Consider the following 17,582-nt stretch of genomic DNA (forward strand, 5'->3'; position numbering starts at 1 on the left):
GAGACTGAATCGGGTTGTTTCAGATGAATAGGACACTTGTAGAACTTAACAAAATCTACAGCTAATGAATTCAGGTCACTATAAATAGACCAACCTGCATTACCCCCCCAAGAGGAGGCTTAAATGCGAAACACGCGTCGGGGCCCAGACTACACCAACAGGTTATGACTTCTCTTTTGCAGGGCTGTGGAGTCGGAGCTCATATTGGTGGAGTCGGAATAAAATGGTCCGACTCTGACTCCTAAAATATATAATAAATTGGGTACAGTAGTTCAATGCAGAATGTGCTGAATATTATTTCATAGGAATTTGGGAAAGTTATGAAATGTCCTATAAATGGCTGTTCTATTCCTGATCTAATGCTACATTCACACACAGCGTTTTTGCTGCGTTTTTTTGAGGATACGTTTTTCAGCTGCAAAAGCAGATCAGCTTTTTAAAAAACCGCATCACCTGAAAGGTTTTTGAGCTCATAGATAATGTTTTCAATTGCAAAAGCAGATTAGAAATCTGCTCTATCTATCCATTTATCCATATCTGTCTATCCATATCTTATCTGTACCAAAAAGAATGAAAGCCGGGTAGCACAGACACTAACACTCCTTTTTTTTTTAGCACCAGTCAGGTACACCTCATAGCTGCCCAAAAGGACGCCCAGGACAGGCATTGCTCGTCTTCAGTAACACATCAACATCAATTGATAGTTGTGATAAATAGACTGCATTCACCACATCTTTGGGTGCAGGCTTTATTTTCAAGTGTAGGGGTGTGCAGTATAAGGTTCTGCAGCAGCTGAGGTGTGCAGTATGAGATTCTGCGGAACAGTATGAGGTTCTGCCCTCCCCCTAGTTTTGATCCTGGCTAAAACCGTTTCTTATAGATATGGCGAACCCTCAGGTAACCCTAAATGAAGGTCAATGGACAAAGGTGGCTGAACTGAAGGAATTACTTAATCACCTATTTAACGTGACTAAAAAATTACAAGCTGAGGATTTAACTCCTGGCATTTTCATAAGGGAGTGGAAGAACTTGCTATTTTGCCTGTCCCAAAGAGAAGATTTAATCGCAGATGGCATTTCTGCTTCAATGAAACGGAGAGACACAGCTATTGGAAAATAAAAATTTTCTGGCAGATGTTTATGTGGACCCAAGTCATCGTATATTGCTTGATGATCATCAGCTTACTAAAGGAAAAGAAGCTCTGACTGAGGTAGCAGTTAGGATGAGTGGCCTACAGGAGGACTGCCAGGCGCAAGAGGACTTGGGTCCTGACAGTGCTACTGCTGCCATATCTTCATCCTCATCAGATGAGGAGTTTGACTTTGACAAGTATTTGGATAATATGGAGCAGGCAAAGCGTTGCTGCAAGGAAAAAGATTTCACTCCGTCTCCTATAGCATGCAGATTGACCATATTTCAGCAAAATGTTTCACTTGCTCTCAAAGAAAAATTCAACTGTTCATCAAAACTGACTGTGCATGAGGCAATTCCTTTATACCCGGAAATTGTTAGAGATGTTGCCCATGTGGTTACGGCTTTGCCTCCAACCCAAGATAGTGTAGAGAGGTTGTTCTCTGGCCTTAAAATTATTAGGTCAGATTTTAGGTCATCTATGAAGGAGGATCTGATGGATGCAATTCTATTTCTTAGAACAAATTCATAGACTGCACAAATGTTATTTAGTATGTTTTTGTTGAAAACTGGTTTTTGCCACTTACATAGTTTATTACATAGTGTTATATATATATATATATATATATATATATATATATATATATATGTAATCAATATTACAAAGTGTATTACATATTTACAATTTATTACAGTTTTGTGTTCTAAAGTTGTATTCCAATAAATATATATTATGTTCTATCTAAATGTCTTGATTATTGTATCATAAAAATGATTAAATGTCTGATGTTCGCATTGTACTAGAATTAATTTTTCACTTAAATATAAGCAATATATGTGGGAGTCGGAGTCGTGGAGTCGGTGGAAGGGAAATTGAGGAGTCGGAGTCGCAGGTTTGGCTTACCGACTCCACAGCCCTGCTCTTTTGCATATGTTTAATCGTGCTCTGTCTCCATACTCTGTCCAGTGTCCTGTCTCTTTATGAAGCACTATGCACTTCAGCATTGCATAAAGTACTTTTTCACTAGGCTTTTTGTCCAGTTCAAATAAATATCTGTTACCATACATTAAGTAATGCACTTTACCATTGCACAAAGCACTTTGGCTCTAGGCTTTAAGCCTGCTTAAACAAAGGCCATTTTCACATAGGGCTTCACTTGAACCCAATGTATAAGCAATGATTTGTTTTGGTGCATTTAGGCTATATATGGGCTAAATACTATTTTGTGGTGATAATATGATTTGGGAGCATTGATTAACTTATTTGTTATATGTACTGTTACCTTAACCTACGAGTATTTGAGTGTATTAGATATATATCATTATATTTATTATTTTTTTCTCAGTAGCCTGTTTTATTTAGAGGCAATTACTTGCCCTGAAGGTGTTTTTTCCGCACTTTACTTTCTCCATGTGTTTGATTGTTTTTAAAAAAGATTTTTTCCTAATGAATTTTTCCTCAATGAAGGTGTAATATTTTTAATATATGTGGCAAAAACTTCTGTTTCTTTGCTGGTTTTGTTAGTGAATTCAGGTCAAAATGCACCAGATGTATTAATCGACTACCTGATTACTCCGATGGGTGCAAGTTACACCAGTCATGTAGAAAATGGTATCTGATCTGCAGTCAAAATGTTATAAAGCATCATGAGATGATCAGATTGATACACAATTTTGTGGGAGAAGTTTCAGTAAACCTTGCACTTTATTAATTGAAATCTCTGGTGTTTGTAAGCACGCGAGTCCATTGGGAGGTCCTATTCAGTGACTGACAGTGTAATCCTGATTAACAAAAAAAAGCTTGTTTGCCATTGATTGAATCTCTGCGATTGCCCTGTCGTCAAAAATGTCAAATATATAAGACAAGGGGTAATAAATAATTGAAATAACATTGGATTATAAGTGCACACCTCCTGATCATCTTTATGTGAATTTAAAATAAAAACAGAGATCAAATAGACTTATTTTACCCCGATGAGTCCGGTCACTTCAGGAGAATCTGATTGACCTGAGAAATTTAAACATTATACAACACAACGGTACATACAAGTGCTTCATACTAAATTAGAATATCATCAAAAAATTAATTTATTTCAGTTCTTCAATACAAAAAGTGAAACTCATCATATAGCATCATTACAAACAGAGTGATCTATTTCAAGTTTTTATTTCTGTTATTGTTGATAATTATGACTTTCAGCCAATGAAAACCCAAAAGTCATTATCTCAGTAAATTAGAATACTTTATAACACCAGACGGAAAAATGATTTTAAAATCCAAAATGTTGGACTACTGAAATGTATATTCAGTAAATACACTCAATACTTGGTCGGGGCTCCTTTTGCAGCAATTACTACATCAATGCAGTGTGGCATGGAGGCGATCAGCCTGTGGCACTGCTGAGGTGTTATGGAAGCCCAGGTTGCTTTGATAGCAGCCTTCAGCTCGTCTGCATTGTTGGGTCTCGTGTCTCTCATCTTCCTCTTGACAATACCCCATAGATTCTCTATGGTGTTAAGGTCAGGCATATCTACCTTGAAGTGGTTAGGGTTAGAAAAAAAAGCTGCAGGATGTGAATCCACTCTGATATTGTCAGCTTGTATGTGAAGGATGCTTTCTGATTTTATGTTTATAGATATTTTACTAGAATTTTAGCATTTGCTTTACTAATGTAACCTCAATGAATAATTACAAGGTGCAAAATGAAAAATACATTTTTATTCACGTTTAGCCTCTGAAAATCTTGGAAATCCTGCCCATAAAAGGTGGTCAAAAAAAGTCAGCTATCACGATCAATACTTTTGGTCATCTATTTCCAGTACATTGTGTAGCAGGGCATTTTTAGAAACAATACACAGTTCACTTTTTACCAGTTCAGGACCTCATTCCTGACCAGGGACATTTTGTGGTTTTATCGTCTCTTAAGATCCAGCAGCTCTTGTTCTTTCATTACACCCATCAATCACATGATCACCGAGTCTGGAGGAGGAAGCACCATCAGTGCTTCCTAATCTGTATACAAGACACTTGTTGAGTGTTGCGTTTACATCAATCAGGAAGGCAGACATAAATCATATTTTTCTTTTTTTGTAGGGAGTATGTCTGTGTCTGACAGCAATCTCCCTGCCACACAACTGCATGATCTTATGAAAGCTGCTTACTCTGCACTGACATTTCAGAACGTCAGTGCAGAGTAAAGTATGGACCGCCCGGATGTATAAAGTTTTTGGGCAGTCCAAAATTGGCAACAAAAAAAAGAGATAACTTTGCAGGAATAGTATTATTTCAGATAAGATTTAAACATACATTTGCGTCACACCTTCCATGATGTATACCCTATATCCAGCTTATTTGTGTGGCAGTCTAAGTTGCAAAATACATCCAAGGTATTCTAAAACATTAATCTTGTTTCAGACTCCCTGAAGACCATTGTACACTCGGCAATATATATATAAAAGATGGACAAATATTAATTCAGGTAAATATACAGTTAAATATTGCTCCATGTAAATGAGGCTAAACAATCACTGAACACCTTTCTGTATTGCCAGTCAGAGCCCCATTTGGGCAGAAAACATGCATATGTACAGCTATATGTCTAACCTCATCTTTACAACACAGTTGTGTGTCAACCAACAATTTCCCTTTAGAAAAGAAACAAAATTAAAGGGAATGTGCCATCCAAAAATTTTTTTTTTTCAGCAACTGAAAAAATGTAAAGAATTAATGTTTACATTTTCTTAAAAAATATTATCATTTGTTTTTAATTTTGTAAAATATGAAAAATAATTTTAAAAAGTTTGGCATTTCCACTTGTTAACACTAGGGGGGAGCAGCTACTGAAATTTGGCACAAAAACCAAGTGTACAACTAGCTCACATTACTGCCCTGCAGTAATTATGGGCGGAATCTGCTGACATGGGTGTGATGTCACTCCTCTCCTCCCCTTCTGGGTGTTTGCTAAGGTAAAAGAGAGGGTGACATTTAGGAACACAGTGAGCAGCCATGGGGCCTGCAAAGTTACTGACTGTCTTTGCATGTAAAGTCTGGATCAGAACAGGTCATCAATCAGCAGAAATGTTTCCTGGATTTCTGTGGAGCAGACAAGCAGACGGTCCATCCATGTGTATAAAACACAGTGCAGTCAGTATCACACAGGATAAGATTAGATACACGGATCAGCAGACTGTAGCAAACAGGATAGGATTAGATACACGGCTCAGCAGACTGTATCACACAGGAGAGGATTAGATACACGGCTCCGCAGTCAGTATCACAGAGGATAGGATTAGATACACGGCTCATCAGTCAGTATCACACAGGATAGGATTAGATACACGGATCAGAAGACTGTATCAAACAGGACAGGATTAGATACACAGCTCAGCAGTCAGTATCACAGAGGATAGGATTAGATACACGGATCAGCAGACTGTATCACACAGGATAGGATTAGATACACGGATCAGAAGACTGTATCAAACAGGACAGGATTAGATACACAGCTCAGCAGTCAGTATCACAGAGGATAGGATTAGATACACGGCTCAGCAGTCAGTATCACACAGGATAGGATTAGATGTCCAGCAGATGGCCAAGTGTTTTGAAAGAGCAGGGAGAAGTTCCTCCTATGTTTTGCAAGTGCAGGGGCTGCAGCTGGTCGGGTGTTTTGGAAAGAGCAGCTCGGTCTCCAGCAGCTCGTCCTGTGTCCTCTCCTGCAGCTGGTATGTGCAGAGTGAACATCCAAGCCCTGTTATGGTGGAACAGTACAGCATCCAGGGCTTGCAATAGAGTGTAAATGGAGCTAAAAGGAAAGCACTGGGCTCTAATAAGATGGCGCCTGGCCACACCTACAACTGGGAATTGAGCTGCACACAGGGGCGTGCCCAATTCACAGCTGATGCTGCTGCAATGATACAGATAGGGTCGGCAGCCGACTCTTGTGTCTTATGCCCAGGGACTGCCATAAATGAGCATGGAAAGTGTCGTTCAGCAGCCAGAAAGGTAAGATGGCAGCCCCCAGTGGCTGCATTAATATAGTAAAAAAAAAAACCCATACACACCACTGAGTCAAGCTTAGGGGACAATATCTTTTTATACTATTTTCTTTTTTACATTAAATTATGAAAAAACACGGCACCTTCCCTTTAAGAGACTAAAAAACTAGAAACAAAAAGAACAGTATCAGAAAAAAAAACCTGCTACACATATAGTAACCCTCAGTGCAGGACATGGTGGGGAAGTCTGCTTCTGATGTCCTACCATCAAGCTACTGTGCTGTTGAATTTCCATACAAGTCTACAAATATGAGTTTTTCTTTCCACCAATATCTATGTGCTCAGTAATACAATATACAGATGCTCTAGGGATACAAATACAGAAAATGTTGAACATCGCCCCAGTTCATTAAAAATGCACGTAAGAACCAGAATAAAACATCAAGCGCTCCATAGCGAGCAGCTTCACTGCAGACTATAAAGCCCTCCACATACACAGGATCACAGACTTGAAACATTAATGAACCTACAAAAGGTTCTTGTGGACGTCAGAAATATAAATCCCAAGAGTTTTAATTCCACAAGTGCACAGAAAAGAAACAGTCCAAGGTCACCAGGAATGGAGAGTCCGTACAAAAGACAGCACACAGTGATCTTGAGCATCTACTCAATGGTTAAAGATGCAGTTCAACAAATAGTTAATATTTTCTTGGTCTCATCTTGATGGTGAGCACACTTGGGGAATATGCAGATTTCTGTATTTCTGCAGTAGAGACAGCTCAATGGCCTTAGTATGTAATTCTTAATAATCTTCTGATAGAATCTGTCTCATTTGCATCACACAGATTTCTATTACCCATGCTGTGCAGGTTATTATGAATCCCTTTGTAGAGCGATCATTGACTTTGATTACTCCATGCTTCGTCCTAATCACTTATTAAGAACTTCAAGTAGGCACATATCCATTAATATAATAGAAGAGTGTTAATCACTTCATATAAGGAGATCTGCAGTCCGGATATAACCTCAAGAGAAATGTGCTGTCTTCCAGGTGCAAAAATTAAAGATGTGTCTGACAGGATATCAGGACTCTTCAGACCTACAGATGACTACCCATTCCTGCTAATACATGTGGGGACAAATGACACCGCAAGAAATGACCTGGAAACCATCTGCAGTGACTTTGAAAACTTAGGTAAGAAAGTGAAAGAACTGGGAGCGCAGGTGGTCTTCTCTTCCATCCTCCCAGTGGATGGCCAAGGAACAAGGAGGTGCAATAAGATTCTGCAGGTGAACAACTGGCTACGTTGATGTTGCCTTCAGCAAGGTTTTGGATTTCTGGATCACGGAGTGAATTACCTATACGATGGACTACTTGCTAGAGATGGGGTGCACCTTACGAATACTGGAAAACATATATTTGGAAGTCGCCTTGCTACACTCATCAGGAGAGCTTTAAACTAGAACAACGTGGGAAGGGAAGCAAAAGGTCAGAAAAAGCCATACACCTGACAAATACTATTGAGAACTCTGCTATTAGAAGTGGAAAGGAAGAACAAAGACAAAAGAATCTAAATAATAAAAATATTGGAGAAAGAGAAACCAATCACAAACTAAAATGTTTCTATACTAATGCACAAAGCATGGGCAACAAACAAGGAGAATTGGAACTACTAACGCAGGAAAAGAAATATGATGTCATTGGAATCACTGAAACTTGGTGGGACACTACACATGATTGGAATACAAGACTAGAAGGATACAACTTATTTGCAAGAAACAGACTTGATAAACGAGGAGGAGGTGTCGCATTGTATGTTAGAAACGCGTATATCTGCACAGAGATTGAAGCTTCAGAGACTGGGAATTCTGTGAAAACTGGGTAAGAATACAAGGACAGAACAATGGAAAGGACACCATTGTAGGCATTTACTACAGGCCGCCTGTGCAAGCTGAAGATAGGGATGAACTCTTTATGCATCAAATGGCCAAGTTCTCCAAAAAATATGACACAGTTGTCATGGGAGATTTCAACTATCCATACATTTGTTGAGAATCTCTTTCAGGCAAAACTATCAGGTCAAGGAAATTCTTATCCTCTCTTGCTGACAACTTTACCTTCCAAAAGGTAGGGGAGAAAACAAGGGGATCTGCTACCTTGGATCTAATCCTTATAAACAGGGAGGAAATGGTTGAGGAGGTAAAAGTGGCTGGGACCCTAGGAGGTAGCGACCATGCTATTCTAGAATTTTGGATAACTAGAGGATGAAGACCTGTGAAGACTCAGATGTCAAGGTTAGATTTCAGAAAGGCAGATTTTAAGGGATTCAGAAAGAGAATTGGAGGGATCAAATGGCTGAATATCCTTAAGAACAAGAATGTCTAGGAAGGATGGGAAATCTTGAAAAATTAAATTCTCATAGCACAGTTGTTAACAATTCCGAAAAGAGGGAAGAATAGGAAGCATTTAAGGAAACCAGGATGGATGAACACAGAACTTAAGCACATGCTAAAAAGGAAGAAAGAAATGTTTATAAAATGGAAACAGGGAGGCATATCTAAAGAAGAATAAAATACTGTCAGCAGAACCTGCAGGGCACAAATAAGATTTTCTAAAGATGACAATGAATTGAGGCTTGCAAGAGACGTCAAAAGCAATAATAAAGGATTTTGGGGATAAGTCAAAAGTAAAAAAAAGTCAAAGATGCTATAGGATTTTTACAGGATGAAAATGATGAAATGGTAAGACAGGATGTTGAGAAGGCCGAACTTTTAAATTCCTATTTTGCATCTGTTTTCTCTCAGAAAGGAAATGTAACATCAACTGTTCTTCACTGTCCTATTAAGGGAATAGAAGAATCCAGGATATCTATAGATAGAAGGATAGCGAGGAAACACTTAACTTATCTAAATGAATTCAAGTCTCCAGGTCCAGATGAATTACACCGCAGAGTACTGAAGGAGATAGCAGAAGAAATTTTTGAACCCCTCTCCATAATCTTTGAAAATTCTTGGAGTACAGGAGAAGTCCCAGAAGACTGGAGAAGAGCAAATGTGGTTCCTATCTTCAAAAAAGGGGAAGAAGGTGGACCCAGGTAACTATAGGCCGATGAGTCTGATTCTATACCAGGAAAGATCTTTGAACAAATTATTAAACAACATGTATGTAAGTACCTGGATAAGAATGAAGTGATTAAACAGAGTCAGCATGGGTTTGTAACTAATAAGTCATGTCAGACTAACTTAATTTCCTTCTATGACAGAATCACTGATTGGGTGGATCAGGGAAATGCTGTAGATATAGTATATATTGACTTCAGCAAAGCATTTGACAAAGTATCTCACACAATCCTTATTGAAAAAATGACTAAGTATGGAATGGACAAGGCAACTGTTAGGTGGATTCATAACTGGCTTAGTGATCGGACCCAAAGACTGGTCGTAAATGGCTGCACATCCAGTTGGAATAATGTCTCAAGTGGGGTACCACAGGGCTCTGTCCTGGGCCCTGTATTGTTCAACATCTTTATCAACGATTTAGATGAAGGAATTGAGGGTAAACTGATTAAATTTGCTGATTACACAAAGCTAGGAGGGATAGCAAATACTAGAGAAGAGAGAGAGAGGATTCAAAAAGATATAAATAAATTGGAGCAGTGGGCAGCAACTAACAGAATGGTTTTTAACATGGAAAAATGCAAAGTGCTACATCTGGGCAATAAAAATGAAAAAAGCATATACAGAATGGGAGGAATAGGGCTAAGCAACAGCACATGTGAAAAAGACTTGGGTATATAATAGATCACAGACTGAATATGAGTCAACAGTGTGATGCAGCAGCAAAAAAGGCAAATGCAATTCTAGGATGTATTAACAGAAGCATACAGTCTAGATCACGTGAAGTCATTATTGCCCTCTACTCCTCTTTGGTCAGACCTCATATGGAATACTGTGTCCAGTTTTGGGCGCCACATTTTAAAAAAGACATCAACAAACTGGAGCAAGTTCAGAAAAGAGCAACCAGAATGGTGACCGGTCTGCAAACCCTATCTTATGAGGAAAGGTTGCAGGATTTGGGAATGTTTAGCTTGCAGAAGAGAAGACTGAGAGGAGACTTAATAGCTGTCTACAAATATCTCAAGGGCTGTCACATTGTAGAAGGATCATCTTTATTCTCATTTGCACAAGGAAAGACTAGAAGCAATGGGATGAAACTGAATGGGAGGAGACACAGATTAGATATTAGAAAAAACTTTTTGACAGTTAGAGTGATCAATGAGTGGAACAGGCTGCCATGAGAAGTGGTGCGTTCTCTTTCAATAGAAGTCTTCAAACAGAGGCTGGACAGACATCTGTCTGGGATGATTTAGTGAATCCTGCTTTGAGCAGGGGGTTGGACCAGATGGCCCAGGAGGTCCCTTCCAACTCTACGATTCTATGTGACTGCAGACTTCTGAATTCTCACATTGCTCACTGAACGCTGTTAGGATTCTCTTGTGCCGGTAATTTACAGTACATACATGCGGTCACGTGCTGACTAGACATGTGTGGCATCACTCAATGAAAATGAACAGAGCGAGGCCAGGCACGTCTAGTCGGAATGTGGCCAGAAGTATATGAATCACATGCTTGTGCTGACATGACCGTGTACTCTTGCCACCGGTACGAGAGAATCCTAAAAGTGTCCAGTGCATTCCTTGTGAGAATTCAGAAGCCTGCAATGTTAGGATTCAGCTCTGCAGGTTCCAGTAGTCATCACATGGACACTTCACTCATATGCGATTTTCATACTTATGGTCCTGTGACAATGAGCTTCTCCTCCTGCTTCTCTCAGTTTTTCACGGAACATTGAGAGCATTAGGAAGAGCAGCTCGTCGGTACATGACTAAGTGTGGAAATCGCATATGTGTTTGGAGGGGGGGGAGCGCCGAACCAAATTCTTGCCCCTGGTTCCAGAAAGCCTAGATACACCTCTGACTCGAGGAATAACTCTGCCCGTAACCTTATTGTGGCTTTATGAAGACGTACGATTCCGCGGGCCTAGACTTTACCGTCAGATCCTCAGATCATACATAGCTGATTTCTACAAAGGCTAAACATGAAGTATATAAAGGTCAGTTTTATTAATAAAAAGCCTTGTCAGAAGTGAACAGCTCATTCCAATCTCAGGTTTTTGGATCCCTAGGAGCCAGGCATAGAAACACTACCCGTTAATTTACAGATCCACAGCGATGTAATTGTAATAACTCCGAGACTGCTCATTTAACGGTTAGAAACGAAGCAGAAGTAGTCTTTAGAATACATAGCTGTACTATAAAATCTGCACCAACACGCTGTAATAATACATCATTATGTTAAAACTCATATTTCATTAGAATAAAGATGACGCCCTCTTGTTAATGACTCACTCCGGTGAATTATTTTTTATTTGCCCGTTTTGTTAGGGATCATGTGAGCAAGTTTAATGATGTTAGTAATATACTCAGATTAATGGCTTCTCCACATTTCAGCAACACTTCGGTCCCTTCTGGCATCACATCACCACCTGCCAACCTGCCGGATCAGAAAGTGGAGCGGCGGTGACTTTCTAAATGTCAATGAGACTCAGATCGAAGCTAGAGACTGGCATTGAGAAAATTCAAAAAGTGACCTCCAGCTCTCACAGAAAACACAGTCAAGTGACCCAGGAAAGGCAGAAGATGGCAACATTACATGATCCCTAAGAAAGGGGCGAATAAAAAAAAGTCACCATTTATTCCATGGCGCTTTGCATGTTTAAAGGGGAAATATAGACAAGTACAATAAACATGTGTAAGACAAGGGACACACAAGTACAGAAGGAGAGAGGACCCTGCCCGCGAGGGCTCACAGTCTACAGTCTATATGTCGGGGTTTGCCTTTTTTCGGCTGTACTGAACAGCTCAGCAGACTGGGTAATTCCTTGCAGAGGCAGTAAACTTTGTTTTGTGGTTTTTTTTCTTGCTATAATGAAATCCTACGTCATACTGATGCCATCTGGTAAACTTCTCCCGATGACAACCTTGTAAGAGCACTGCAGGTGCTGGGCAAAAGGAGCAGGACCTGACTGCAGAAAGCTCCTCACTACAGTCCTTCACATGGAATCCCACGACATGCTCAAGGACAAATGACCGCCAACTGGTAACATCCCTGCCGATTGGTGGTTGATAGCCTGTCTGCTCAGCACAATGTGCTGTCGAGAACAAATATCTTTATGTTGCCCAAAAGATCATTTTGCTAGGAGACAGGCAGTCCATTTAAACAGTATGATTATGGTGAGCGAGTGTTCCTAGTATATAGATACTAGCTATGAACCCGTTCTACGCCCGGGTGGCGAGCATTTTTATTGGTATATGGTCTCCCATCCTGGTATGTGCTGCCCCCCTCCTATCCTGGTGTGTATGGCACCCCTCATCCCTATCCTGGTATGCATGGTACCCTCACCCCCAATTCTGGTAAGCATGGCACCCTATTCCTCATCCTGGTATGCATGGTCCCCTCACCCCCCAATCGTGGTATGCATGGTACCCCCTTATCCCTATCCTGATATGTATGGTCCCCTCACCCCCCTATCCTAGTATGCATGGCCCCCTCACCCCCCCAATCCTGGTATGCATGGTCTTCTCACCCCCCAATCCTGGTATGCATGGTCCCCTCACCCCCCCTACCCTGGTATGCATGTTCCTCTCACTCCCGTATCCTGGTATGCATAGTCTTCTCACCCCCCTATCCTGGTATGCATGGTCCTCTCACCCCCCTATCCTGGTATGCATGGTCCTCTCACCCCCCTATCCTGGTACGCATGGTCCTCTCACCCCCCCTATCCTGGTATGCATGGTCCTCTCACCCCCCTATCCTGGTATGCATGGTCCTCTCACCCCCCCCCCCATCCTGGTATGCATGGTCCTCTCACCCCCCCCATCCTGGTATGCATGGTCCTCTCACACCCCCATATCCTGGTATGCATGGTCCTCTCACCCCCCCCCCCCATCCTGGTATGCATGGTCTTTTCACCCCCCTTTTCCTGGTATGCATGGTCCTCTCACCCACCCCTATCCTGGTATGCATGGTCCTCTCACCCCCCCTATCCTGGTATTCATGGTCCTCTCACCCTCCATCCTGGTATGCATAGTCTTCTCACCCCACAATCCTGGTATGCATGGTCCCTTCACCCACCAATCCTGGTGTGCATGCCATTCCTCACCCCTCAATCCTGATATGCATGGTCCCCTCACCCCGCTTTCGTGGTATGCATGGTCCCCTCACTCCCTTTTCGTGGTATGCATGGTCACCTCACACTCCTTTCGTGGTATGCATGGTCCCCTCACCCACATTTCGTGGTATGCATGGTCCCCTCACTCCCTTTTGTGGTATGCATGGTCCCCTTACCCCCCCTTTCATGGTATGCATAGTTTACTCACCCCCCTTTCATGGTATGCATGGTCCCCTCACCCTCCTTTCGTGGTATGCATGGTCCCCTCTTTCCCTTTTTGTGATATGCATGCTACCCCTCATCCCCCAATCCTGGTAGGCATGGTCCCCTCTCCCCCCTTTCCTGGTATGCATGGTCCCCTCACCCCCCTTTCCTGATATGCATGGTCCTCTCACCCCCCTTTCCTGATATGCATGGTCCCCTAACTCCACACTGCAAATGGGTCTTCAGTAAAATGGCGCCAGATCGCGCTATGCGCATGCGCGATTCCGGACGCACTCCTGCCCCGGTCTTCGGCTGAAGAGAAGCGCCGCAGCAACGCTCCTCCCGGTCAGGCGGTATGCAGTGTGTACGCATACCGCCATCTCCAACACCATACACACTCCTCACCGCTGGATGCCTCATTCTGTCTGAAGCCAGACTACGCAGGCACGTCACGCTTGCGCAGTCTATAAAGGCTTCGGACAGAGTGACGCTTAGAGCGTTATAATATAGATTAACGGCGAGGAGAGGTTCAGGCTGGGAGAACACAAACTTGTGTCCTCCCAGCATTCCTGTGCATGGAAGCAATGGCCAGATGGTGTTACATCACTATTATCCTTCAATCCTAAAAAAAAAAACCTTAACAAAAAAAAAACCCTGCAAAATAAAAGAAAAAGTCTCCCCAACATACATCCTCAATGAAATGGGAGACATTTACATGGGTTCATAAGCTGTAAGTACATATAGTGACTCTTTTTGATACACTAAAGCCTTTCTGTGACCTAAACCCCCCCATGGACAAAGTCTTCACCCTCCCCTCTGACAATGGCATTATGAACTTTTACAGTAGACATTCATGCATCTGACGGCCTTGGTCTAAGAAGGGTTTTCTAATCTCATATTATGATGTCCTGTCATCACTTTATGATCCATGGGGTATCGACTTCTGAGACAACACTGATTACAAAAATTAAAGGGAGCTGGTGTTTGTCCGCACAGTAGTTCTCCTGGCCATCCAGCCATGTAGGTTACTGTAACTGGCCCCATGCACTTAATAATAATCTTTATTTTTATATAGTGCTAACATATTCCGCAGCGCTTTACAGTTTGCAAACATTATCATCGTTGTCCCCGATAGGGCTCACAATCTAAATTCCCTATCAGTATGTCTTTGGAATGTGGGTGGAAACCGGAGTACCTGGAGGAAACCCACGCAAACACGGGAAGAACATACAAACTCCTTGCAGATGTTGTCCTTGGTGGGATTCGAACCCAGGACTCCAGCGCTGCAAGGCTGCAGTGCTATCCACTGAGCCAACGTGCTCTAAATAGATCCAGATCATTTTATGAGTAAGGAAAACCTCCTTAAACAAAGATTTCTGAAAAGCCAGGGAGAGGAAGGGGCAGAAGGGCAGGACAGAAGGTAGGAGGAGTAAAGAAAGGGAAAAAATAAGAGGAAGCTGACATATGGGTACCAGAGAAAGAATATCAGCAGAAGCTGTTTTCACGTACAGTTGGTAATCATGGTTTGCTCCTTATTTTTCCAGTTCCCTCTGCACACTAGTGAGCACACTCCATAATAAGGAGCATGGCAAAACTGTCCATACTCTGCTCAACAAAACGTTCTTAGAACTGTGTTCTGCAGCTCTTGGGCTATAAAAAGGTAATTATAATCAACTTATCAGGGAGCCCCATGGAACCACATGTGCCAGGCCCCAACGTGCGTTTCACCCTGCTTCTTCACGGGTCATGTAGGAAGCAGGGTGAAACGCGCGTTGGGGCCTGGCACATGTGGTGACCGAACCTGCTACAATGGAAGGAGATTATTTTGAGTGTTTTTTCTAACTATGATTCTACACGCTGTGCTCTATGACTATCTCATTAATCTGTTTTTGCACTAGAACTTTAATTACTCTGTATTTACATATCCACCTAGGCATTATAGTTGTTGAGCACATGCATTCACTTAATAGTTATGCTTAATTAGGATATACCCTCTAGGCTTTTATTGCTGTGGTCCTCCATCTCCTGTGAGATCTATGTGATTAATTAGGCCATTGAACATTGGCCTTCTTACATACATCTCCTACATAGATATATTTACTGAGCTATTGGTTATTTTTCTAGATGCATTCATTGGTGCTATTAATAATAAACTTTCCCACTGTGGGAAAGACATTCCATCTATAGATCATGTGCTTACAAATACTTTTTTCATGATCCCTGGTTGGAGGTATATATGTATATACTGTATCATACAGTATATCCCTTTTATCCTACCATACTCTTCACGATTAATTGAAAAAATGTATTTATAGCACATCTCTAAAAAACTTGTTTAGATGTGGGTTCGGGTTCATCGCTGTTCCATTTTTCATCCGTGGGGAACCTGTTGTGATTCACTTAAATTTACTACATATGTGTTTTATTGATTATGGCTTAATAAACTTTATGAATTTATTGGACGTTGTATTGGCTCTCACAGGGACTCCCATGTTCCATGGAGCTCCCTGATACGTTGTTTGGTGCATCCGTGTAAATCTCAGATATATGGGTTGTTATAAGGAGTAATTGCAGTGATTAAACAGATAATTAAGCAGCTTTCCACAGCAAAACCACTGAAAAACATGGATGTGGGCGAGAAGAATAACAGACTAAAACATACCTTTGGATTATTTGCATCAAACAGACCAGTTGAGAGTCCAATCAACAAAGCGGTCTTGCCTTTGGTCTTAGCTGGAGAAGCAGAGCGAGAACGAGGAGGGAAGGAGTCGTCAAATGAAGACTGTGCAGACACATTCGGTGTGACCACGTTGTAGGGTAGAGGAACTTTCTGAAACAATACTCTGGGTGTATCTCCTACATAAAGCTCTGCAGAGACAGATAGGACAAGACAATAATGACAGGCAGGAGAATTCTTCCCTAGGAACACTGCTTAAAAGAGGTTCTCTATAACTGATGGCCTATCCGTAGGATACACCGGCCATATTAGATTGTGGGGGCTAATATGGGCTAATATGCTCAGGTTCCCTCTTATTCGGCATGCTATAGCTCTTGCCGAATAAGCTGCAGAGGGAACCCGGCTTCCAGGATCGCGCCGGCTGAACAGCTGATCGGCGCCGCAGCTGTATGCGTCGCGGCTGTGTCACAGTCACAGCGCATGCATGGAGAGCCTGTGTGTTGGGCTGTCAATACCAGTGGGATCGGACATCAGTAATGTGTATGGGGGTTTCCTGACAGATGATGTCGTCGGGGGGTAAGAAGGATCAGGCCTGCACATTAAAGTCGCCAATCCTAATGTTCTCCCAGAAGATAAGGTGCTGCTAAGGAGTCCATCGGCGACGCTCACAGAGAACATAGAAGTGCTTGGTTAGGACGAGCATCAGGGTGTATGAGGGAAAAGGAGGAGATAGTGGCCGACTGAATGATCAGGTATCCCAGAGTTAGGACACTAAAAACGTATAAGCCTTATACCTGCCATGTGCAAATTACAAACTGACCTGCATCATCTTCGATTCCGCAACATTCTGTCTCCATACTATTGCCTTCCCTATGGGAGTCATGTTCTTGTACAGGACGCTCTTCTTCCTCACTATAATTTAGATATGAACATGTAGATGTAAAAGCTGGAAAACTGCCAGAATCCACACATCCACACATTTGTGAGCAAAAATGTCATATGACATTCATAAACCTTTTATATATGCCTGGAAAGAGAAATGACCTTTATAAATACCTCCCAGAGCTTTTACATTTCCAGACAGTAAGACATTGGTTGCTACTTTAGGTGTCACTTCTCAGCAACTGAAGGTCATGTCTATGTCCATATACAATGCTTACATAACCGCTACTAACGTGCCAACCTATACAGCTGCTCTCACCGTGATTATCCTACTATATTACCAGCAACCGTCCATCTCCCCTGCTTACAAGTCATTCACAAACTGAGCTGTTCAATACAAAAGAATGTAATGAACGACATTAAAGGTGTATTCTGGAGAGATAAAAAGTATTTGTACTG

The 17,582-nt window shown here is 41.7% G+C and overlaps 1 protein-coding gene across 3 annotated transcripts in view; it reads right to left on the reverse strand.

The window, feature by feature from the left end:
* NEK1 (NIMA related kinase 1) overlaps positions 1–17,582 on the reverse strand; it is a 214,901-nt gene that overhangs the window by 17,702 nt on the left and 179,617 nt on the right. For all 3 annotated transcript variants that reach the window (XM_073577224.1, XM_073577228.1, XM_073577219.1), the window contains 2 exons: positions 17,062–17,153; positions 16,227–16,432 (listed from right to left, as the gene is read on the reverse strand). In XM_073577224.1, coding sequence (XP_073433325.1) covers positions 16,227–16,432; positions 17,062–17,153 — 298 coding nt within the window. The remainder of the gene's footprint in view (positions 1–16,226; positions 16,433–17,061; positions 17,154–17,582) is intronic.

This window comes from Dendrobates tinctorius, unplaced genomic scaffold (genome assembly GCF_039654945.1).
Source record: "Dendrobates tinctorius isolate UK_male_01 unplaced genomic scaffold, ASM3965494v1 ptg000008l, whole genome shotgun sequence".
Lineage (NCBI taxonomy): Eukaryota > Metazoa > Chordata > Amphibia > Anura > Dendrobatidae > Dendrobates > Dendrobates tinctorius.